The 23,417-nt window shown below is 55.1% G+C and overlaps 1 protein-coding gene across 8 annotated transcripts in view; it reads left to right on the top strand.

The window, feature by feature from the left end:
• Positions 1–23,417, top strand: part of LOC105470186 (zinc finger protein 185 with LIM domain) — an 82,431-nt gene that overhangs the window by 12,482 nt on the left and 46,532 nt on the right. For 2 of the 8 annotated variants that reach the window (XM_011721950.3, XM_071089260.1), the window contains exons 2-15: positions 3,963–4,041; positions 4,228–4,351; positions 4,656–4,721; positions 6,598–6,636; positions 6,752–6,829; positions 7,533–7,622; positions 8,451–8,540; positions 9,791–9,874; positions 10,171–10,212; positions 11,622–11,705; positions 12,169–12,258; positions 17,979–18,065; positions 21,284–21,388; positions 22,475–22,573. In XM_011721950.3, coding sequence (XP_011720252.2) covers positions 4,008–4,041; positions 4,228–4,351; positions 4,656–4,721; positions 6,598–6,636; positions 6,752–6,829; positions 7,533–7,622; positions 8,451–8,540; positions 9,791–9,874; positions 10,171–10,212; positions 11,622–11,705; positions 12,169–12,258; positions 17,979–18,065; positions 21,284–21,388; positions 22,475–22,573 — 1,112 coding nt within the window. In that variant the 5' untranslated portion in view covers positions 3,963–4,007. Of the gene's footprint in view, positions 1–3,959; positions 4,042–4,227; positions 4,352–4,655; positions 4,722–6,597; positions 6,637–6,751; positions 6,830–7,532; positions 7,623–8,450; positions 8,541–9,790; positions 9,875–10,170; positions 10,213–11,621; positions 11,706–12,168; positions 12,259–17,978; positions 18,066–21,283; positions 21,389–22,474; positions 22,574–23,417 lie in introns of those variants that run through there. The other 6 variants (XM_071089261.1, XM_071089263.1, XM_071089262.1 and 3 more) reach the window with 6 other exon arrangements.

Below are 23,417 nucleotides of genomic sequence, written 5' to 3'. Positions count from 1 at the left end.
ATGGGCATGTAGATTATTGCCACATTTTCACCATCATACTCAACACTGTGATGACACCTGTCTCATATACCTCTTTGTTGTACTCGTGCAATTTCTTCCTCAGGCTACTTGGCGGTGGGGGGAATTGCTGGACCAGCGGGCCTGCCCTTAAGCCTTTTGATACATACAGAAACTCAACCTGTCGAAAGATTCCTGCTTTCCCTTCCCACAAGAGCCACCAGGAAGCCACTTCTGGAGGGGTCCACATTCCATCCTCCAAGGCTGCTTACATCTGTAGCAAGGGTCTTCCTGGCTGTCACTGAGTGCAGGGCCACTCTGCCCTGCTGTCTGTGAAGGGCTGGACAAGGGGAGGGGGCGGTGCGTCTGGGAGGAGACCTAGGTCCCAGCAGGGGTCGGTGGCTTCAGGCAGTCACTCCCTGGTGGGGTGTGCTGGGCTGTCACAGGGTGCCTGGGCCTGATCCTTGTTGAGGATGGGGGAGGAGTAGGGCTTGTCTGGGAAGACTTGGGTCTACAGGTCTGTGCCTGGCTGTTGGAGTTAGGGGAGGGGAGCGCCCAGTAGGAGCAGGGCTGGCCTCGACATGCTGGGCCCTGAGGGAGAAGCAGGGCTTAGGCTGGCAGGAGTTGGAAGGGCATTTCAGCTGGGTGGACCAGCATGAGCCAAGGCACAGGCATTCACCTGGCAGGGCTACCTTCCAGGGACTCCAAGGCACATGGTCTGCTTGGAGCACAGTGTCGGCATTGCGGGGGAAAGAGGCTGACTCAGGGGACTGGTGATTTTGCTCCCAGTCTGAGAAACAGTGGGGAACCATCCGGTGCTGACTGGGAATTGAAGGCTGGTGTGGGCCAAGTGGGATTAGAGACCAATGAGTGTTGCCTGGAAGAGGCGCAGATAAAGGCAGCAGGCCAGGGACCAGGGAGGAGGTCACAAGGGATTGTGGCCTAGACCAGGGCAAATTGGAGGGAGAAGCCAGCTCAGCAGATGGGATGTATATTCCAAACTCACTTGGAGTATAACTCATTTGGGGTGCCCACCCCACCCCATCCCATCCCATCCCATCCCATCCCATCCCATCCCATCCCATCCCATCCATCCCATCCCATCCATCCCATTCCATCCATCCCATTCATCCCATCCCATCCATCCCATCCCATCCCATTCATCCCATCCCATCCATCCCATTCCATCCATCCCATCCCATCCCATTCATCCCATCCCATCCATCCCATTCCATCAATCCCATTCATCCCATTCCATCCCATCCCATCCACCCCATCCATCGCATCCCATTCTACCCATCCCATCCCATCCCATCCCATCCCATCCATCCCATTCCACCCCATCCCATCCATCCCATCCCATCCCTCCCATCCCATCCCACCACATCCCATCCCATCCCATCCATCCCATTCTATCCCATCCCTCCCATCCCATCCCACCACATCCCATCCCATCCCATCCCATCCATTCCATCCCATCCCATCCCATCCCATCCATCCCATCCATCCCATCCCCTCCCAACCATCCCATCCCATCCATCCCATCCATCCCATCCAACACATCCCATCCCATCCCACTGCCTGACACTCATCACTTTGAAGACTCCTTGTCCCAAAGAACTGCCTTACACTTCATCGTATGGAAAGACTCTACTTTGGCAGAGATTTTTCTAACTCTTTCATATTTATTGTCTCATCAAAAAGGAAATTTCACTTGTGAGACTCAGCCAGGTGTGAGGGAAAGGAGCCCATGAAGAAGCACCAGCCCAGGTCTTTGCCTGGCAATAAACCTGGAGTCTTCTGAATGGAGTCTCAGCTATAAAGACGGGACTGAAGGCAGCATGGCACCCTCTGCAGGGGACCGATGGTGTTCCCACCCAGCCCTGTCCTCGCTTGCCATGGGACCCTTTGCCTCTGTCATTCTGCATGTGCAATAGTGTCTGTCTTGACTTTGGAAGTGGCTTATTTGGTCCTGATTTGTCAGGAAACTTCTAGGCAATGTGGCCATCAGGTTTGACAAGGGGTAACTGATGAGTCCTTGTGCCTAGTACTGGGCCTGGGATGGAGTCCACTCCCCAAACTGTGGATGACTGTCACCTGCTTGCCACATTCATATGTGGAAGCTGGTGGCTGCAGTCCCTGAGGCCTTAGAAGGGAGTATGTCTTTGAGGTGCCCGGCGCAAAATAAGTCATACTAGCTGGTACAGCCTAGCAAGGTTAGAAGGAACCTAAAGACGAAAGACTAGGAGGTCCTCCTGCACGTGAAAAGCTGAGGCCCAGATGAAATGAGGAACTCTCCCAAGGTCTGTAGTCAGTCAGTGGCACCCAGAGACTCTGCCCATGTGCCCTGCCCATGGGGCCACTCCACAGATTGCTGGGATGGGGACAGTTGGGCCTGTATGGCCCTAGGATCACCTGTGGAGTGAGCTCCACTCAACAGAAGTCTAACGTGGCAGCTTTGGTTCGGGGCTGGGCACGTGGGGCTCCCATTTGCAGTGATGAGGTGCCATTCCTGGCACACAGCAGGCTCGGGCTGTCTGGGCTGCTCATTCAGTGCAGTTTATGGAAGAGCCGGCTCCTGCTGATGTGGCGAATTTGGTTTGCTCTCGTCCCCCTGCCCTGCCCATTCGACTGTTCCCCTGACCTCTACAGAAACACATCCAGGCCCTGCCAGCTGGCAGCAATGCTGAGCTGGTCAGACCCTAGCCCTGGAGGGGCCCAGGGGATGGAAGACCCTGGAGAGAAAGGCTCTTCTGCTTTGTGACTATGCCAGCACAGCCAGGGCCCTACTTCCTGTCATGCCCACAAGCCTGAGTCCCCAGTCTCTCTTTTGAGGCTCAAGGGGTCGGCTGTGGCCACTCAGGGCTCCCAGCCTGGAGAGCCAGCTTCATCACCCTGGACCCTCCTCCGGAGCAAATGGCCCTTGAGACCACCACAGCTAACCCTTCATGGGCATGAGAGGGCAGCACTTGGCTCAAGGGCAGAGAGGCTGAAGGCAGTGTGGCACATTCTGGGCAGCATGAGCAGCATCGGGCTCAGGGGGCAGAGCAGGGCGAGAATACACAGAGGAAGAAGAAGCAGAGTTCGAGGCAGCTGTGGGCGAGGGGCGTAAGGAAGCCCTTACCACAATGCCACACTCGCCTGGTCCCTGAGGGCCACTAGGATTTGGCAGTGGGGCCCTGGGCTTCCCCACTGAAGGTGGAGCTAACCCCTGAAGGAAACAGGGCTGCACACCCCAGACCATTCTTGTGCTGTTTGAGGACCACCCACCGCGCCTCTCCTAGCAGATGACTTGAGAGCTACTGCTGCTTGGCTCCTGTTCAGGTGGTGCCAGGTACTTATAGGAACGTTGGCGCATTCCATCCTCACAGCAGTCCTGAAAGGTAGAATTTTTTTTTAACTATCATTTTACAAATGATGAAACTGAGGCAGCTCAGAGAGGTTAGCTGAGCTGCCCAAGGTCTGTCAGAAAACTCCTAAGGGGTGAGAGGCAAGGTCCAACCCCAAAGCAGCTGGTCCCCTTGCCCCTCCCTCCCAACAGGCCATCTGCCTGCCCTGAAGCTGTTCGGCTTTAGATGCACTCTGTCCCACCCTCTTGAGTCCACCGGTGCCAGCTGTCTCCCCGACACTCCCCAGCCTGAGCCAGGCCGTTAGCACTCTGTAGGAGGGCTCATGTTCTCCTGTTATCAGTGATCGCTTTGAACAGACAGTCCCTGGCAGCCCCTGAGCTCCACATTTTCTACGTGAGCAGCCCTGGGCAGGCAGGTGGGTGTGCTGCTGGGCAGCAGCAGGTACAGTGAGTGCTTGCCCCTGGCTTCTGCCCATACTTAGCACTCCACCAATGCTTGCCACCCCCAATGTGCAGAGGGCAGTCTGGATGATCTTGGTGTACCAGGACACATACGGTCACCTGCAAGACACTACAAATGAATGAAGTGACAGCATTTGCTTGCCTTTATCCCCAGAAGCCCTGCTGAATCAACTGAGAAGAGACCTGCGGAGCAATCACCATGAGTATCTCAGCTCTTGGAGGCAGCACCAAAGGTGAGGCCTGGGCTCCCTGGTGTCCCGGGCTCTGCTTGGGGCTGTTTTCTTCCAAGCCTGCCCCTACAGGCCGCAAGCACTGTCCCAGCAGCAAAGGGAGAGCAGCATACTGGGAGGACTGGAACGGAGGCCGAGGGTCCTGGGGCTGCCTTCCTCTTTTGAGGCTGTTGGCTTTTCCTACCACAGGGAAGCCTCTGCCATCAGGTGAGGAGGAGCGCAATAACGTCCTCAAGCAGATGAAAGTGCGAACCACGCTGAAGGGGGACAAGAGCTGGATCACCAAGCAGGATGAATCGGAGGGTCGCACCATGTAAGGCAAGGAGGCCGGGAGGGACCGCAGCAACGTGGGGGCGTGCAATCCGTGGGGGCCTGACCATACCTGGGGATGCAAAGGGGCTTCCACCGTTCAGAGCTCCACCAGGCCATGTAGAGGACAGAGCATGGGAAAGGCTATCCAGCAATGTCACAGGGTGGGAGGGCCCCTGGTTGCCTGGGAAGGAGAATATGAGGCACAAATGGCAAGACTAGCTGGGCAGCCTCTAGGATGGAGGCCACAGGGTGGCAGGTGGCAGGGAGTCTTGGAGCCACTCTTTCAGGATGCCTCTTTCCCCCAGAGAGCTGCCCTCAGGTCGGAGTCGTGCCACATCCTTTTCATCAGCTGGGGAGGTTCCGAAGCCCAGGTAAGAGGTGGTACTCAGGTGGCTGGTGGGTCAGCCCCAGGGACTCTCCTAAGGCTTGGGGTCAGCCCTCAACAGGGAGGGGTGGGCAGTCCACAGGGGACAGGGATGCAGCCCCAGCCAAGGGTCTGCAATGAGTAATTTGAAATCTGCAGGAAGGGGAGTGTAGGAGTCACTTGGTCCAGGCCCTTGGCCTTGCTGTGTGGCTGTGGGGCAGCTGACTTCCCTGCTGGGCCTCCATGGCTCCAGCTGTTAACTGGGATTGAAGTTGTCTTTAAGAAGACGATTATTCTGACCTCCCACCCATTCCCTGCAGGGAGTGAGACTGCCTCTGAGATGCTTTGGGCAGCTTCCAGAGTCACAGTGACTCACTCCTGCAGGTCGCCCTGACTGCTTGAGTGTACTTGGGACTTGGCATGCCTGTAGAGAGGCATGAGTTTGCTCTGACTGTCTCCCAAGTTTATCGTGACATATTTTGTCAGCTGACCAAGGAGAACTGGCTTCTGTCTCTTTTGGGGACTTTTCCATAACAGTGTTCAGAGGGGCTCTGAAGCGTAGGCACACCCTGCTGGCATCTGGAGGAACTGCTCCTGACAGAGAAAGGGAACTGAAATTCAGGCTTGCTTCTTGCTCCAAACAGCTGACAGGTGGCTTCTCAGGGGGTGGTAGAGGCAGTGGCAGCCTCTGGAAGGGAGGGCCTCAAGTTTACAGCCGGCACACAGGGCTGCCTTTAGTAACTACGGTCTCTGTCACCCCTCGATGACTCGGCTCCCACTACCTGCCAGGTCCCATGCTGGGCACAGAGGATGCAGTAGTGGCCAAGACAAAGGCCCTGTCTTCGGGAAACTGACATCCCAGCAGGGGGCTCAGGCAGGACCCTAATAAACAGTTGAATACAAGAGCGAGAACCCCCACGTGTGCCTGCAACATGGCCACCTCTGGGAGGCTGTCTCCTGTTAGGGATGGAGATTGTGGGGATGGAGACTACTGGGGCTCTGTTGCCCTTGACCCAAACCCTGATGCTCCAGCCCAAATCCCATCCATTGCAGGACAGAAGGGTCTACCCTGACCCCTTGACTCCTCCCCTAACTCTGAGGAGGACTCTTTGCAGGGACCCTTAACTCCTGCCCGAGGCCAGAACTTACAGGCCGACCACACCCGGCTGTCAGCTCCCTGCCTGCTCACCTTAGCTGCCCCCTGAGTTATCTGAGCCCCCTCAGTTGCTGCCAAGCAGAAGGTCTCAAACACCTGGAGCCTAATGTTTCCCAGCCACTGAACAAGCCCTGGCCATGCCCTCTCCTCTCAAACTTCCACCAAGACTTGGGGTGTGGGCATGCAAGGAGCTGGAGCAAAGAGGGCCCTGAGGGACAGGAAGGGGGACAACTGGCTTTGGTTGGCTGCTGCCTGGGCTCTCACCCTCAGGTCCTCATGCACCTTCCTGGTGGAGGCTGTTGAGGGAGATCAGGTCAGGCCCCGGGCTGAGGGGAAGCCTCTGGCTCTGACTGGGGAGCCTCCAGCCTGCACTGGTTCAGCCCCAAGCACAGAGGATGGGATGGCTGTTAGCTGAGAGGAGCGCTCCCTCGGCGCAGCACTGGGGCCCGGCTGGCCAAGGAGAAGCTGGACTTTGGAGAGGCCATCAACCTGCCATGAGGAGTCACCTTGGGCTGTTTTCCTGGGGGAGCATGAAGGAAACAGGCAGAGTGGAGCAGGCACCTGACTGGGGTCACAGGGGGCTGGCACCCCTCGTTTCTGCTGTACTGGGACACCTGGAGCACTTGCCAGCCAACCTTATTTGCTATAGTTAAGGGCAGGATAAAGTAGGATGACCTGAGCCCTCCAGCAAACCTCGCTTCACTCCACCCCTCCTTCCCTTTGGCAGGCCTCCGAGCACAAGGGCTCCGACTGGCTACATCATCCGGTAAGTGACCGCAGGACTCTGCCGGCTTTCCTGTGCCCACTCGTACCACCCCTTGACTTCTTACCCCTCCAGCCCCTCCAGGGAGCTCACCAGCATCTCCTGGGCTCTCTTTTAGGGGAGTGTTCACCAAGCCCATAGACAGCTCTTCCCAGCCCCAGCAGCAGTTCCCCAAGGCCAACGGGACTCCAAAAAGGTGTGTCCATGGGATGTTGGCCAGTCGGCCAGTGGGGAGGTGTGAGGGCCTGGTCTGGGCTCGTGGCAGAGAGAGCGCTCTGCCTGTCAGGAGTGTGGGGCCTTGGAGGTGCCAGTTCTCATCCTGTGTAGGGCAGGATCCTGGAGAGCAGGGTGGGGTGGCCAGAGGAGATGGGTTGGGGTGGGACTGGCAGTCCCAACTGGATGTGTGGGTCTCTGGGAGGTCCTGGGCCACTAACAGTGTCCTTGTCCTGGGGTCAGTCCTGGCTACTGGGACAGAGAGGTGCAGGAGTTTGGGAGGGGCTGGGTGTAGAGTCCCCCTAGCCTGGCAGTGGGCACCCTTGACTTGACTTGCTGATGGCATTGAGAAGGCTGAAGTTGCATGTAATTCAAGCACCTTGGCATCAGACATTGCCTGGGGCTCCATCAGACTGGAAAGGCCAAAGGGATCAGGAAACAGGAAGCAAAGACATAGGCAAGAGCCCTCTGGGCTGTTCCCTGAAGCTCGGAGGGATTTGCCTATGCAGCAGGGGCTGCCCTGTTCTGAGCAGCACAGTTCTGGGTGTCTGTCAGGGCCAAAAGCAGAGAGGAAAGGCTCCCAGGCAGTTCCTGGCCCACCTATCACGTGTCCACTGGGCTGTATGGCCAAATCTGGAGGCAGGACGGAGCCTGCAGGTAGATACATGGAACATTCTCCTCTCTAGTGCTGCCAGTCTGGTGAGAACAGCTAACACTGGTCCTCCCCGCCCCTCCTCCTCTGGCTACAAGATGACCACTGAGGATTACAAGAAGCTGTGAGTATGCAACACCAGGCTCACCGTGGTTCCCTCCTCCAAGGAACAAGTCCAAACTCTGGGTCCGCTGAAGGCAGCTGGCTACTTGCCTCCGAGCGCAGCCCGGGAAGTCCCGCCTGCCTGACACTCCCTGCCAGTTGCAGCTGTGGCCTGGAGCCACCAGAGGGTAACAAGTCCCAGAAAACTGGATGGCAGTGCACATTGCACGTCTAATCTGAGGCAGAGGAGGGACTGCAGGAAGCTTGTAGGAGGGGCCCCACGGATCTGGGGAAAGGATCATGGGTCGTGAGGCTGCTGCTGGCTGGTTGTGCTTCCTGGGCTTGGCCCTGCACCCTGCCGAGCCTCAGGTGCTCTGCCTGGCTGCGCTGGGCTGGGGGCCTGGGGATCCTCAGGGTGCTGCTGTCAGTCTGAGCATCGTGTGCCTAAATCTGAGCTGCTTCTTGGATAGAAACCTTTGGGGTTCCCCTTCGTGCTCCCCTTGGGGTCCCTTTCAAAGCCCCCCACCCCCCACTGTATGCTCAGGGAGGGGGGTTCTCTGGACAGAGGTGTGAATTGTGCCTCTAGTTCCCAGGGGACCACATCTTTCTGTTGTTTGTCCCTTGCCTCCACCATCCAGGGATGGGGAGCATCTGGGTAACCTTTCTAGGGAAGGAGAGAGGCTCAAACAGGGAGGGAGGGGAGAGCTGGCTCTCAAGGAGGAACAAGTGGCATGAACTAAGGCCCAAAGGCAGAGATACTGACTTGCCTTGTCACTGTTGTTGAAAGCCAGGAAGCCAAGCTGCTGAGGGTGGCAGCCTATGACAGAAAAGTGCCTCTCCCCTCTCTTAGGGCACCCTACAATGTCAGGCGCAGCTCTACATCAGGGGACACCGAGGAGGAGGAGGAGGTGCCTTTCTCCTCAGATGAACAGAAGCGGAGGTAACGGAATGGTGCCTTTTGGGCATCCCAGGGGGCAGGGCAGGAGCCTGAGTCTTCAAAGACTGCTGGAATGAATTGAACTGGTTGGGGTGACAAAATGCACAACACGTAGGCCATCAGCGGTAGCCCATGGAGCATGAGAATAGGGGTCATTCTTTGAGTGCCAGAACCACCCACTCAGTGTTGGGCCAGCTGAGGGGCCCTTGAGAACCTTCTGTGGGGTAGAACCTACGTACTGTGCGTCCAGGGAAAAACCTCATTTGGAGGCTCTTCAGGGCTCTAAATCGGTTTGTTAGAAAGGGCCCTGAGACAGTTGGACAAAAATATTCAAGGAGAAGCCAGTACCCTCTATCTGCATGATCTGCATGCCTTGGGGGCAGGGGTTGACTCCACAGTTCTGAATGCCCCTGGACCCCAAACTGAGCCCCAAGCACGCGCAGCAGTGGGAGTGTGCCCCATGCTGCTGAAATTCTACCCCAGTCTCTGCACCAAGTTGCCCTCATCCACGCAGGCCAGCAAAGTTCCATGGACCCTTGCCCCTCCTCAGTCCTTTGTCCATGGGGACTGACCACACACCACCCAGTACTGGTGAACTGTGACAGGGTTTTTTAAGCACCTTTTGTATGCCTTCGGCTTGGGGCCTGTACAGCAGTTGGGCCCTGAGGAAATAAAGCCCTCCCCTCTCTGGGCTCAGCCAGCCACCAGTTCCGTATCTGCTGACCCATCTGTGGCACAGGAATCACAGCAAAGCCCCACTGCCAAAGGCCCTGGCAGATTGGCTATCCTCAGGGGATAGTTCACAGTGGCAGGGGCCCCCAGGCCTGGGTGGAGCAAGGAAAAGAGCCAGAAGCTAAGAGTGGCCTAGCATTGAATGCCAGCTCTGCCACCTGCTAGGTGAGTGCTCTTGGGCAAATAATGAAAGCTTCTTGGACTCAGTTTCCTCATCTGTAAATTGCAGAGGATACTAGCACCTACTTTCCTGGATTGAGAAGAGCAATAAACCAATGCGAGGACATTGGCATCTGGCGCAGAGCCGGGCACATGCCACACACTTGATAAACGTGGGCTGCCCTTCCTTCAGTTTCTACATTTCCTTTGAATAGTCCTTGGAGCAGGTGCAAATCTGGTTTCTCCCATACCTTGCCTCCCTGGGCTGGCCCTAAGTCATCCCGAGTCCATCCCAGGCTAGGCTGGCAGAGCATGTCCAGCTTGGCACCCATCAGATGCTCCCCCACCCCGTGTCACCCCAGGTCAGAGGCTGCAAGCAGTGTTCTGAGGAGAACAGCTCCCCGGGAGCACTCCTACGTCCTGTCGGCAGTCAAGAAGAGCACTGGGTGAGTTGCCACCAACTGGCTCCAGGCTCTAGGACAGCTCTCCTCTCCTCAGAGCTCCAGCCTTCTCTGGCTGATGAAAGGGTGGGTGGAGAGATCACTCCCAAGGGCCTTCCTAGCTGAGCCTTCTCAGATTCTCAGATGTACTTTCTAGAAAATGGAGAGGTCTGGCAGTTACCACCAGGGAAGGTGAAGTGCCGGGAATGGGAGAGGACCCAGGACCCCCTGGGGTAAAGCAGTCTTGATGTCACCTGCCCACGGGCTCTGCCCAAAGCTTTGCCTTTCTCTTTCGTTTCAAGCAGTCCTACCCAGGAGACACAGGCGCCGTTTATTGCGAAGAGGTAAGTGTCATCAAGGGACATCTTGGAAGCCTGTTACTGGCCACAGGAAGGCCTTCCGTCAGCTGGGGTGTAATGTGGGAGCTGTGTAGAGGGGATGTGGATGTGGGGGCTACTGTCCCTGAGCAGGGGAAGTTGTGAGGGGCTGGGGGCTTCTGTCTGGAGGCTGTGGTAGCATATGTGGTAGCATATGTGGTCAAGCTCTTCCATTTGCCAATGGCTAATGGGGCTGGGTCCCTGACCCAAGATGGAGCATTTCCAAGGCCCTCTGGGAGTTGTTCCCCTGCCCCTGTTGCTTGCCTCTTGCCTTGCCTTCTGCTGTCACGCAGGATCAAAACCTGGGCCATCAGGACAACTTCCCCTGGGAGGTGACTGTGACATTGGAGATGGGCCCTAAAGGGTGAACAGGGCTTAATAGGGAATGATCAGAACGTCAGGACACTCCAGCTGACTGAGGGAGGGGTGTCACCATTAGTTGAGACAGGGCACCTTCTGGAGGAGGAAAATATTCAGGGGAAAGCAGGAAAGAAAATTCTGGAAAGTTGAATTTGAGGGACTTCCAGTTGAGTGGACAGGGAAGGCCTCTCTCCATGCTGAGGTGGCTAGCTGGGGACTGAAAACCCAAGAGAAGACAGCATGCCAATTGCCCCAGGCAGAGGGCCCCATGGTGCCCAGGCCCGGGGTGCGACTAGCTTGCTGTGTTGGAAGACCGGAAGGTTGGCAGGAATACAGAGAGCAGGGATGGGGTCAGCACAAAGGAAGTGACAGAGAATGGCGGGGGGTCTTCCTGGTTCCATTTGGTTCCTGTGGTTTCTGTAACGCAGTACCACAAACTGAGCAGCTTAAAAAACCAGAAAAGACTTATCTCCCGGTTCTGGAGACCAGAAGTCCAGATCAAGGTGTTAGCAGGGTGGGTTCCTTCTGGAGGCTCTGAGGGAGAAACCGTCCCAGGCCACTCTCCTGGCTTCTGGTGGTGGTTGGCGATCCTTGGCGTTCCTTGGCTTGTACCTGCATCACTCCAGTCTGTGCCTCTGTCTTCACATGGCCTTCTCTTCCCTGTGTGTCTGTGTCCAGATTTCCCTCTTCTTACAAGGACAGCGGTCATTGGATTTAGGACCCATCCTATTCCAGTATGACCTCATCTTACCTGATTACATCTGCAAACACCCTATTTCCAAATAAGGTTACAGTCACAGGTTCCAGGGGACACGAATTTTGGGGGGACACTATTCAAGCCAGTATGCTGTCCTTATCCTGAGCTGGAATCACTGAACCCCCAGCCTGGGCCACCTCTTGGCCGTGATCCTGAAGGGTTGGGCCAGTTAGACACCACTGGAAGCATGTCCTTCAAGGCCTGCAAGCTCCAGGGCAGCCAAGAAGACCACGAGCACCATTTCTCTTCTTGCTCAAAGGGTGGAGGTGGTGGAAGAGGACGGGCCTTCTGCGAAGAGCCAGGACCCATCTGCTCTGGCAAGATCCACTCCCGGCCCAAACAGGTAATCCATTGCGCTCATCTCTGCCTAGGGCTGGTGGCTGCTACACCAGCCACTCAGTCACTAAGGAACCTCAGTCAGGGCACCTCCATGCTGGGCTTAGAGATCAGTGTCTCTATGTGCCCAGTGACAAGATGGGACAAAGAAATCAGTAAGGGCCCATCTGGCTGGATGTCCCAGGGCTGAAAGGAGCAAAACAGTCCAGCCTCCCGGGAGAGAGCACCTGGCTCTGGTCTGTTGAGTATGTATCTGTGTCACCTTAACCCTTGCACCACTGAGCCTGGTGGCAACTTGAACACCCCAAGAAAAAGTACCATCCTTGGGGTTTGAGAGGGCCAGCCACCATGGCAGTAGCCTGCCATTGTCAGACTTGCTCCTTGCACTCCAATAAGTTAGCCATGTTCAGCATGCCCAGGGAGGAGGCTCTGACATCTCCAGAGCCTCTCACAGCCACCTTCTTTGCCAGTGCGGATGAAGGCAGGACCAAAGCGTCTCAGGCAATTTGGATCGGGTGCCTGCCGAGTATGCCTAGCCCCGGTGGGAGCCAGGAGCTCAGGTGGGTGCCGAGAGCTGACTCTGGCTTGTGAGTGGGTGTGATGGCTTCCCGCCAGCCTGGCTGGCTGGTTCTGCCAGCTGGAGAGGGTGTGGCAGTGGGATGACGGGGCAAGGACAGGCTGAGTGCTGGTGATCTCACTCCAGGAAGGGCCGTGATTTGTCCTGATTTCTGATCCCTGAGAATCTGGGCAGATAATGGTGCTCTCTTGTCTGTGGACAACTAATACCTTCCTGTACTTTGTGCAGAATGGTGCTACCAGTCCTGTAGGGAGAGCCACCACTGTTGTCGCTGCTGTTTAAAGTGCCTGCTGGATTGAGACCTTTGCTCAAATCTAGGTCTCCTAAGAGCTGCATCTCTGTAGCACCCTTGGAAGACCCCTGCATCCAGAAGGGGAGAGGGCCTGTCCCTACAGGTCACTTCCCAGGCCCCCAAGGGCTGTTCAGGCTCTCCTAATACCATAGCAATCCCCCAATTTGAGCTCCACAGCCATTTATAGACAGGTGACCAATGTCCTCAGGGTTACTTCCTCGGTGCTGCGAGGGAGACAGAAACACTGACAGAGGGAGCCAGGAGCACGAGGCCAGGTCTCTCCATGGCCCCAGGCAGCAGACTGCCAGGGTGCTCCTCCTTTTCACTCTCTCCGTCTCTTGATTTTCTCAGTTGTCTGACTCTCCCCATAAGAACTTTGGTCCATAAGAACCTTAGAAAATGTGGAAAAGAAGATTTGAGATTTCTTTACAAGGCAATATCTAGGGCAGAGGTCCCCAGTCTTTTTGGCACCAGGGATTGGTTTCGTGAAAGACAATTTTTCCACGGGACGGGGCAGGGGATGGTTTCAGGATGAAACTGTTCCACCTCAGAATCCACCTTCATCATCATCAGGCATTGGATTCTCATAAGGAGTGCACAATCTAGATCTCTCACATGTGTAGTTCACAATACGGTTCGTGCTCTTATGAGAATCTGCTGATCTGACAGCAGGCAGAGCTAAGGCAGTAATGATCGCTAGCTTACCTCCTACTGTGCAGCCTGGTTCCCAGCAGGCCACGGACTGGTACTGGTCCTCAGGCCGGGGTTGGGGACCCCTGATCTAGGGAACTTGGCAATTGAGGGATATGGGGGCAAAGGCTGCCACAGCAAAGTATTATACCACACACTGGGGGGCTTAAACCACAGAAATTTACCATCTCCCACTTCTGGAGGCTAGAAGTCTGAGATCAAGGTGATGGCAAGATTGGTTCCTCTTGAGTCTCTCTCCTTGACTGGTAGACTCCATCTTCTCCCTGGGTCCTTATGTGCTCATCCCTGTCTGTGTATGCCTGCATCCTAATTACTTCTCGTTTTTTGAGACAGAGTCTCACTCTGTCGCCCAGGCTGGAGTGCAGTGGCACAGTCACCACTCACTGCAGCCTCGACCTCCCAGGCTCAAGAGATCTTCCAACCTTAGCCTCCTGAGTAGCTGGGGCTATAGGCACATGCCACCATAACCAGCTAGTTTTTTTTTTTTGTTTTTTTTAAATTTTTTTATTTTTTGTAGAGACAGGGTTTCACCATGTTGCCCAGACTGGTCTGGAACTCTAGGACTCAAATCATCCTGTCTTGGCCTCCCAAAGTGCTGGGATTGCAGGCATGAGCCACCGCGCCCAGACCCTAATCACTTCTTTTAAGGGCATTGGTCCAATTGGATTAGGACCCACCCACTTCTTTAAAGGCCCCGTCTCCAAATGCAGTAACATTCTGAGGTCCTGGGGGTTAAGACCTCAACATATGAATTTTGGGTGGCACAAGTCAGCCCATAACAGTATACAGTTCTCGTTTCTCCTTATTTCTCTGTTAAAGAAAGGCAATAAATGGATTCAGGTGCCTTTTTGTTTGCTTGTTTTGTTTGTTTTTGAGATGGAGTCTCGCTCTGTCGCCCAGGCTCAAGTACAGTGGCGTGATCTCTGCTCACTGCAACCTCCGCCTCCCGGGTTCAAGCGATTCTTCTGCCTCAGCCTCCTGAGTAGCTGGGACTACAGGTGTATGCCACCATGCCTGGCTAATTTTTGCATTTTTAGTAGAGACGGGGTTTCACCATATTGGCCAGGCTAGTCTCAAACTCCTGACCTCGTGATCTGCCTGCCTTGGCCTCCCAAAGTGCTGGGATTACAGGTGTGAGCCACCACGCTCGGCCTCAGGTGCCTGTTAGAAGACAATATAGGAGGCTGGGCATGGTGGCTCATGCCTGTAATCCCAGCACTTTGGGAGGCCAAGGCAGGAGGATGGCTTGAAGCCAGGAGTTTGAGACTAGCCTAGGTAGCCTAGCAAGACCCCATCTCTACCAAAAAAAAAAAAAAAAAATTACAAATTAGTTGGGAGCATTGATGTACACCTGTAGTCCCAGCTACTTGGGAGGCTGAGGTGGGAGGACTGCCTGAGCCCAGGAGTTTGAGGCTGCAATGAGCTGTGACTGCACCCTTACATTCTAGCCTGGGTGACAGAGCAAGACCCTGTCTGTAAAACAAGAAGAAAAAAAGAGAGATAATGGAGGAGAATTAGACTGTGCTGTATTATAGATTTAAGAGGCACTTTGACATTTATTCCAAAAAATTCCTTTGGATGTTTAATACTCATCATATGGTTGTCATTGCAAGGTGGCTTTTTAAGTTTGCTCAGGCTGCCATAACAAATAAAGGCTAGAGATTCAGGGTCCGGAGCAAGCTCCCAACAGGAGGCTCAGCTTGATGCTTCTGATAGTTCTTTCCTCCAATTCTGGTCTCTCAATATTTGGAGCTCACCCAGGCAGCTTCCAGGAAAGCTGCTGGCTGATCCTGACCCTGGAGGGCCGTCTTCTCTGACCCTACCCCATTAGGTGCTGCACTGGACCAGGCAGCCATCATCAGTACTCCCAGGCCCAGCTCCTATCTGCCTGGTGTCTGAGAAGCCCAGCCCGTGAGGAGCAATGACTCAACCAAACTCAGGGTCCTGCAGCATCTCAGAAAAGGCTGGTTTGTGGCAGAGTGGAAGAGGAGAATGTCACAGCCTTGTCCCAGGCACAGACCCATCGAGGCTATCCTCTCCCCACTCCCTGCCCTGCCCTGTCTCCCTTAACTACAGTGCAAAGGTCAGCTCCTCATAACTCTTGCCCCCCTTGCAACCTGCACCCAGTTTAGGGACCCTCTCTTGGAGCACCCCTTCTCGACACCCCCAGACCTGGCTGCTTTACCCGCAGCTCTGGTCAAGCTTGCCTCACCTGACCAGCGCAGGGCCTCCTGGGTCCTGGTCCTAGGCTCTGCCCAGCATGCTGCCTGGCAGAGCGTCTGGGGAGCAGGGAGTAGGAGCACAGCTTCTGGCACGGGACAAAACCCTGGCTTTGCATCGAACTGACTGTGTGACCTTGAACAAATCCCTTCATCTCTCCGTGCGTCAGTTTTCCCGTGGGTAAAATAGGGAGAGCAGTAATAGCTACTTCCCAAGGCTGTCTCAAATACTAAATGAGATAATGCACCTGAAGTACTTACCACAGTGCCTGGGTGCTGGTATCCTCTGGGGCGTGCTCTGGGGCGTGCTGAACTGCAGGACCCTTATTCAAATACAGGAAGAGATCAATATCTCCACCTGCCGGCATTTGAGGGAAATAACGGCCAAAGGCAGTGAAAACGTAGTATCCCTCCGCCCCACATCCCCGCCTCCTCACTCTTTGGCAGGATGAGTCACACACTGTTTGGCACAGGCCACAGTTGCTCACATTCCCACAGGTGGCTGTGATCCGTTTTGGGCCTCAGGCTTCAGCAGATGCCTGCCTCTCTTCCTTGAGTGCCTTCCAAGGGTGTGCAGCCTTCCAGCATGGTCCTGGACTTCAGATTGGACTAGAGGTGTCTGTGGTTGGGAGTCTGGGGAGGTGGTGGGGTAGCGAGTTGCAGGGGAGGAGAGACCCCTGTATTAGTTTACTGGAGCTGCTGTAACAAGGTACTAGAAACCGAGTGGCTTAAAACCACAGGCGTTTATCCTCTCACAATTCTGGAAAGGCCATGTTTCCTCCAAAGGCTCTGGGGCAAAATCTGTTCCATGCCTCTCTCTTACCTTTTGTTGCCCGCAATCCTTGGTGTTTCCTGGCTTGCGCCCACCTCACTCCCATCTCGGCCTCTGTCTTCGCACAGCCATCTTCCCTCTGTGTCTGTCCAAATTCCCCTAGTCTGACACCAGTCACTGGAGCAGGCTGGGGTGACACTTTCTTCCCATTTCCTCTCTGACAGAGCCAGAAACGCCAGTGAGAAAATATGTTGTGCTTACCTGTGACATCCCGGTTCCCTGGCACCACCTGCTTTAAATGAGGCAGCCAGGGGTTTTATACTGTCATCATAAATGACATCATCCTCAATAACGATCTCATCATCGTTATCACGAGAGGAGATGGGGAGAAGTCAGAGCTGTCTGTGTGTGTAGGGCCCCTCCTGGCTTTCCTGATGGGAGAGGCCTTGTCCTTGGTAGCCCTTCCATTTCCGTCTGGTCACTTTGAGCGCTCCAGGCCCTGACCAGGGTGGAAGTGGAGGGACAGAGATGAGCAGCCCACTGACCCAGCCCTCCATGGCTCATTTCTCACTTTCACCTTGGCCACTCCAAACCCTACCCCTCCTGGGACCCCTGACTGGCTTCTTTAAAGTTCCAGTCTGATCCTATAAACCCCCCACTCCACTTCAAGCCCATCCTGCATCTTCCCTTTGCCATACCAGATCTAGTCTGTACATTCAGGACCTCTGCCAGCCTCTACCTCCTCCTCTTCCCCTGATCTCGCTTCAGCTGGCCTGGGTCAGGCTATGCCTCCATAAAGCTTGTCCACTGCTCCCATGGCGAAACCTGTTCTGGGCCCTACAGCATAGCAAGGTCAGTTTCCATGCCTCTCTGCCCCTGTCTGACTTTGCTGGGCCCAGAGCTTCACCAGGGCAGGCCTGGGACTCAAGCTTGTCTGCACTTCCAGTGCCCAGGGACAGTCAAAGGCAGGAGTGACTGCAATGTGGCTTGGAATTAGGCTTTGCTCCATGGACCTGAGGAGGTCTAGTTTGGGGTGAAGGGTCCACCCCCACAAAGCCTGAGAGCTCTATATTCTCTCTGGCCCTGGCCACACCATGGCCAAACCTGCTGGGCGTCATGCCTTGCAGTACAGCCAGAGAATGCATCAGATTTGGAGGGATGTGTGTCTGGGGTGGCCTGTGGTCACCTGGGGGAGGGCTCTGAGCATGGCTGGCAAGAGGAAAGCTCAAAGGGGCCCTTTGTCCTCACCCCTGAGTCTGCGACATCCCCTCCCACTGTTTTTCATTCCAAATTTGGTCTGTGGGTTTTCTCAGTCTCTCATACCCCTCAGTCCCTACCAGCCCATGAATGCGGAATTACCCCTGGCCTCACAAACGGCCACTTTGGATGCCCTGGTGGGGCCACAGGCTGGGGCTGCCCCTGCAAATGGTTGGTAGAAACACGGGTTGGGAGGTTTCATTTCTACGAAGAAGGGCCCTTCCTGTGCCTGAGGGAGGGTTGGGCTCAGGTCAGGGGTGGGAGACTGGGGAAGTGGCCTAAGGTCAGTGGCCCGAGCTCAGCTGCAGCACCCACAAGGCTCAAGGCCAAGGAGGAGATGACAGCAAAACAAAAGGGGGCAGTGGGTCTGGGCGGCCCACCGCACTCACCAGCCCGAGAAGGGGGAGACTTTTCTCACCTGCAACCCACTGGGTCTCTCCTTTGGCCCGCAGCTCAAGAGGTGAGGAAATTGTCCGCCTGCAGATCCTGACACCCAGGGCAGGACTCCGCCTGGTGGCCCCAGACCTGGAAGGCATGAGGTATGGGGGTCCTGCTGCTGTCCTGGCTCCCTGCACATCATTCTAGAGATGGAGGTAGCCGCCTCAGGATGCAAATGATGAGGCCTAGGGTTGGCTCTGCCACTGTAGGGCCAACAGGTTGATGGGAGGCATGGTCGACCTGGGTTCTCTGCCCCATCTCATTCTTTCACTCACAAAACCATTATGGAGCAAGCACTTGGTCTGTGTAAGGACACAGGCCCGACCCTGGGACACAGTAGTGAACAGGACACCCTGGCTGGAATTGTCATCTGCCTGACGGGGGAGGCAGATGCCGACGTGAGCATGAACGAGGTCAGCCAGAGATGCTGTGTGCCAGGAGCCCCTGGGAAGTGAGAGCTCAACCCTGCCAATCCCTGAAGATGGGACCAGTCAGCCGTGCTGGGGATGTTGGTGGGGGTGGGAGGAGGATTGGGTCTAAGGAGCTTGTAAAGGCCACTGAGGACATTGCCCTGCCTGTGTGAGAGGGCCACTGGGAATAGAGTGGGGTCATTCTATCCCCTCCCACTGGTTTTCATTCCAAATTTGGTCTGTGGGTTTTCTCAGTCTCTCATACCCCTCAGTCCCTACCAGCTCATGAATGCAGAATTACTCCTGGCCTCACAAATGGCCACTTTGGATGCCCTGGTGGGGCCACAGGCTGGGGCTGCCCCTGCAAATGGTTGGTAGAAACACGGGTTGGGAGGTTTCATTTCTACCCAGAAGGGCCCTTGCTGTGGTCAGAGTCCACAGCTCTCTAGGCCACTAGGCTCTGTGCTGGGGAGGGGTGGGTCAAGGAGGCCACAACCAGCAGGGAGCACGAGGGGCTCAGCCCCTGCCCTGGGGTGGAGGACAGACAGCCAGGTGACATGCAGGCAGGATTCAGGGGCTGGGGTGGAGGCTAGGAGAGATCCAAGCAGGGAGACTGGGCCCCTTACCTTGTGAAGGCCAGAGACTGGGGAGAGAAGCGGGAGTGTACACTGAAGGTCATCCCTTCATCCCTGGGGTGGCAGGAACTTTGAGCAGAGGCCTCTCAACAGTGTCGTGGGTGGGAGTGCTTGAGGAGAGCTTCCCGGAGGAAGTGACACCCAAGATGAGTCCTGAGCGATCTCTAAGTCCCTTTACTCTCCTCTTTGGCTCCTCCCACTTTTAATTCTGCCCCCAAGGCACCAAGTCCTGCCCATTTTATTTTAGAGATGTTTCCATCCCTATTGCTCTGCCCCTGGCTCAGGCCTCCACTGCCACTCACCCAGTTGTCTGCAGCCGTTTCCTACTATCCCATCCCTGGACTCCCTTCCACATCTACCTGGGTGATGTTTTCAAAGGGCGGAAGTAGTTATGCCAGCTCTCTGCACAAAGCCCTGCAAAGCCCCTCCCACTATGCTCTGCAGCCTGAACTCAGTACCTGGCCCCACCTGCAGGCTCCTCCCTCCCTGGGCCTTTCTCTCTGCAGGCTGGAGGCTCTGCCTGAGATGCCCTTTCCCCTCTTCATTTTTCTGTTCCACCTGAAATGTCCTCTCTTCTGGGTCACCTCGTTCTCCTGAGTTTCTTTCCCAGGCAGCATCTGAGGGGCTTGTTGATTCTGCATGGCAGCATCCATTCTGCATGGATGTAGATACAATCACTATGCTCATTTTACAGATTAAGAAACTGAGACCCTGAATGGTTAAGTAACTTGCTCAAGGTCACATGGTCCAGAGCACGCAGATCCGCCCAGCCTGCCCTACTCCCACCTTCCACCTTCTGCACCATAGCTCATTGTACTAGTCGGGGCAGGGAGCAGGGGGACGGAGAGGGGTGATTGAAAGAGTTGGCATTTGCTGAGTGAACTCATTTGATGAGTATATTCGTAGGCATTGAAGTCAAAATTTCCAGGAGGGAGGTATTTGAAGGTTTGTGATTGAGGTTTGAGAGAGTGATCAGGGCTCAAGAGCTTTCCACGTTATATGCAGAGAGAATAGAGCTGAAATCATGAGCGTAAACTAGCTTCACATGGGGCTCGTGGCGAGCCAGCGAAAGCTGGGCACTGACCTCACTATGCAAGTGGCAGCCACCTGGCCAGCCCTCCTGGGGACAGCTGGGTGAGGGCAGTCATTTCTCACCATGTTGAGAGTGAGCCTCCTGAGGGCCAGTTGGGAGGTAGTGGGTGTGCAGGCCAGTACAGAGGAGAGGCGGGAACAAGTGGAGATCACTGCTTCAAGGGTGGCAGTTGATGCTTTGGGAGGGGAGGAGACAGCCCAGCAGGTGGTGGAGCACGTGAAGGGGAGGAGAAAAAGGCAAACACCAGGAAGGTGTGTGGCCAGGGAGGTAGGCAGGTCGTGTTGACAGGGTCAAGGGAGGAGGGGTGGCGAGAAGGCTGGAGTGGCCCACTGGGTCAGCAGTACTGAATGGTGGTTTGAAATAGTGATGGGACTGTCTCTCCTGGAGTTGACAACATGGGGCTCCCTGATGACCTGAAGGAGAACAGAAGGGGGCTTAAATTAGGAGATTAGGATCAGTCTTACACCATAAAGGGATACAGTCCAGAACTCTGAAGTCAGACTGCCTGGATTCGAATCTGAGCTACTCCTCTTATTACCTGTGAAATTTGGGGCAAATCACATGGGCTTTGTGTGCCTCTGTTTGCTCATCTGAAAGATGGGCATGGGTGATAACAGTGCCCATATCCTGGGGTTGATTTGCAGAGTTAATGTATATAAAGTCATGAGAACAGGCTCAAATGCTCAATCAACAGTAGCTATTGCCAGGCGCAGTGGCTCACGCCTGTAATCCCAGCACGGTAGCCATAAGACAATAACAACGACAACAACAACAAAAACCCAAAACACAGTAGCTATTACTAATGAAGTTTTGAGAATTGGCCAATCTGTCAATCAGCAGGGTTTGTTTGTTTGTGGTTTTGTTTTTTAACAAACGTTTCAGGTTCAACCTCCCAAGTAGCTGGGGCCACAGGCACACACCACCACTCCTGACTTTCAAAAATATCTTTGTGGAGATGGAGTCTAGCTATGTTTCTCAGGCTGGTCTTGAACTCCTTGGCTCAAGTGATCCTCTTGCCTCGGCCTCTGAAAATGCTGGGTTATAGGCGTGAGCCATTGCACCTAGCCCAGTAGCAGGTTTTAAGCTCCGTGGAGACAGCTGGCATTTGAGGATGAGGTAACAGCCCACACCTGAGTGTGAATGGCTGCTGCATCGTTAACTTCCATTTATTTCCTCCATAGGTCTTCCCCAGGCCACAAAGACAAGGAGGCCCCCTGCTCCAGAGAGCTCCAGAGGGACTTGGCTGGCGAGGAGGCTTTCAGGGGCCCCAACACAGACGCTGCAAGGTAACTCAGTGCAGGAAGCAGACACTTCATTCCCAGAACATGGAGCCCACATACACCCAGCTGAAGGACTTCCATGGCCTCTGGTGCAATGTCAATGGATGCAGCTGGGGCCAGGATGGTCCTGTTCCCGCTGTTCCCCCGGTGCCTAGGGTAGTGCAGGTCTTTAATGAATATCTGTTGAAAGAAAGAATGAACAAATGAATGAGGCCTGGAGTGGGGTAGGCCCCTGCCATGATTCCTCAGGGAGCCAGTTGGAGAGCAGGACCAAACTCCAGGGCAGGCTATCCCCAGCTCCTGGCCTGTGCTGGGTTCCTTCCATTCCCCTGAAGATTCCACACTCACTATGCTTTTACTGCAGGACAAAGCAGCCCTGCCAATGGCCAGGGCAAAGCAAGGCCACCAAGCTGGCAGTCTGGGAGAGTCAGTGACCAAAGTATGTGGGCCCCCATACAGCATGTAGCTGAGACTTTCAGGATGACCTGTGGACTACGGGAGACATTGTGGCAAGGGGTCAGGGGTCCAGGATGGGAAGTTGGAGCCATAGTGGTGGATGATGAGTCCAGATGGGATGATTGTCCCCAGTCGCTCTACAGCCAGCCCACTGACCTGTCTTCCAAGCCAGACCAGTGCCAAATGTGTCTGGTGAGCAGTGGCTGCAGGCTGGGCATTTCCTCAGTGAGAACCTGGTAGCCAGTTACAGCTAAGAACCCACACACCCGTCTTCTCAGTGTGGATCCCTGGAGCCTCTAGCTGGGACCCTGAGCCCTGGGAATGAGGAAAGGAATCCCTCTATAGCTTATTACCAGCCCCACGTCTTGCCCCTTGCTCTGTTGGCAATAAGCCCCCACAATGAACTGACCTCCTCCTCACTTTCCACCTTGCTCCCAACCAACTCATCAGGTTTGGAAAAAATACAGAAATGCTTCCTGTTAGAGTTAACTTGGGCTTGGCTCAGCTCTGGTCAGAGCAGCACAGAGTAGCAGCTAAAGGCCTGTGCTTCTGGACTTGAGGCCCACTCTCATGGCATCTGGGTTAGATGAGATCAAAACACAACCAGAGTCAGCAAATACTCACTTCTCATAACAGGTCAAGTGAACAGTTGAGTGATGGCAACGTGGGATCCGGAGCCACGGGCTCCTGGCCTGAAGGCTTGGCTGCAGTAGACATTGGCTCTGAGAGAGGAAGGTAAGCTGCCGGGGGGAGGCAGGTTCTCTCATGCTCCTGGTGACAGAACAGGGTCAAGCTGCCAGGCTGCTTGGACTGCTGGGGGTGGGGCACTGGTCACTTCCTATGACTCCTGTCTATTGCTTCTCCCACACGCCCACCTTCCACCACATCCTGTGTCCTTGGGCTTTCCACTTCTTGGAATCTTGTTCATTTTTTCTGACCCCTGCCACTGGCCCTCAAGCTCCTCCAGAGTAGGCACTAGGCCCACTCACAGCTGGAGGCCCAGCCCCCACATGGTGCTGGTCCTGGGCTGGTCAAATGAACGTGTGGGGAATACATGAAGGGACAAACTAATGAGTGAATGACTGAATGATGGAAGAGTCGGCACCTTCTTACTTTTCGGTTAAGCTCTGAGGACCAGCTAGGAGGCCCTTTGCTCCTGCTTTCTCCCTTCTCTCCTTTTCCTGCCCCACCCCTACCCCGGTCAGCTCTGCTGTGAGGTTCAGGGAGAGGAAAAGCAGTAGCCCTGGAAAGACCAGTGTGTCCAGCTGGGCTCTGGCTTCTTGGACCTGGATCAAGTCAGGGGCCACTTTCTCAGGTGATTTGGGGAGTGGCAAGGTCCCACTTGTCCCTAAGTGGTTCCAAACCAAGCCTGAATCATCCTTGGGGCAAAGGCTAGGTATGCAGATGATGGCATAAATAGTTTAGCTCCAAATTATGCTGGAGCCCTTCTTCAGAGCAGATAGCTAGGGAAGAGTGGCAAAGCCAGTGTCTGCAAAGAGCTACAACCGCAAGATATCATCTGCCTCCTGCATCCTACTGTAGTCTGGCCAAGGAGGGAATCCTGTAGGGAAGGCCCTGC

The sequence above is a fragment of the Macaca nemestrina genome, chromosome X (assembly GCF_043159975.1).
Source record: "Macaca nemestrina isolate mMacNem1 chromosome X, mMacNem.hap1, whole genome shotgun sequence".
Lineage (NCBI taxonomy): Eukaryota > Metazoa > Chordata > Mammalia > Primates > Cercopithecidae > Macaca > Macaca nemestrina.
Note: the sequence above shows the minus strand (reverse complement) of the source record. Positions and strands in the feature narration are given on the sequence as shown.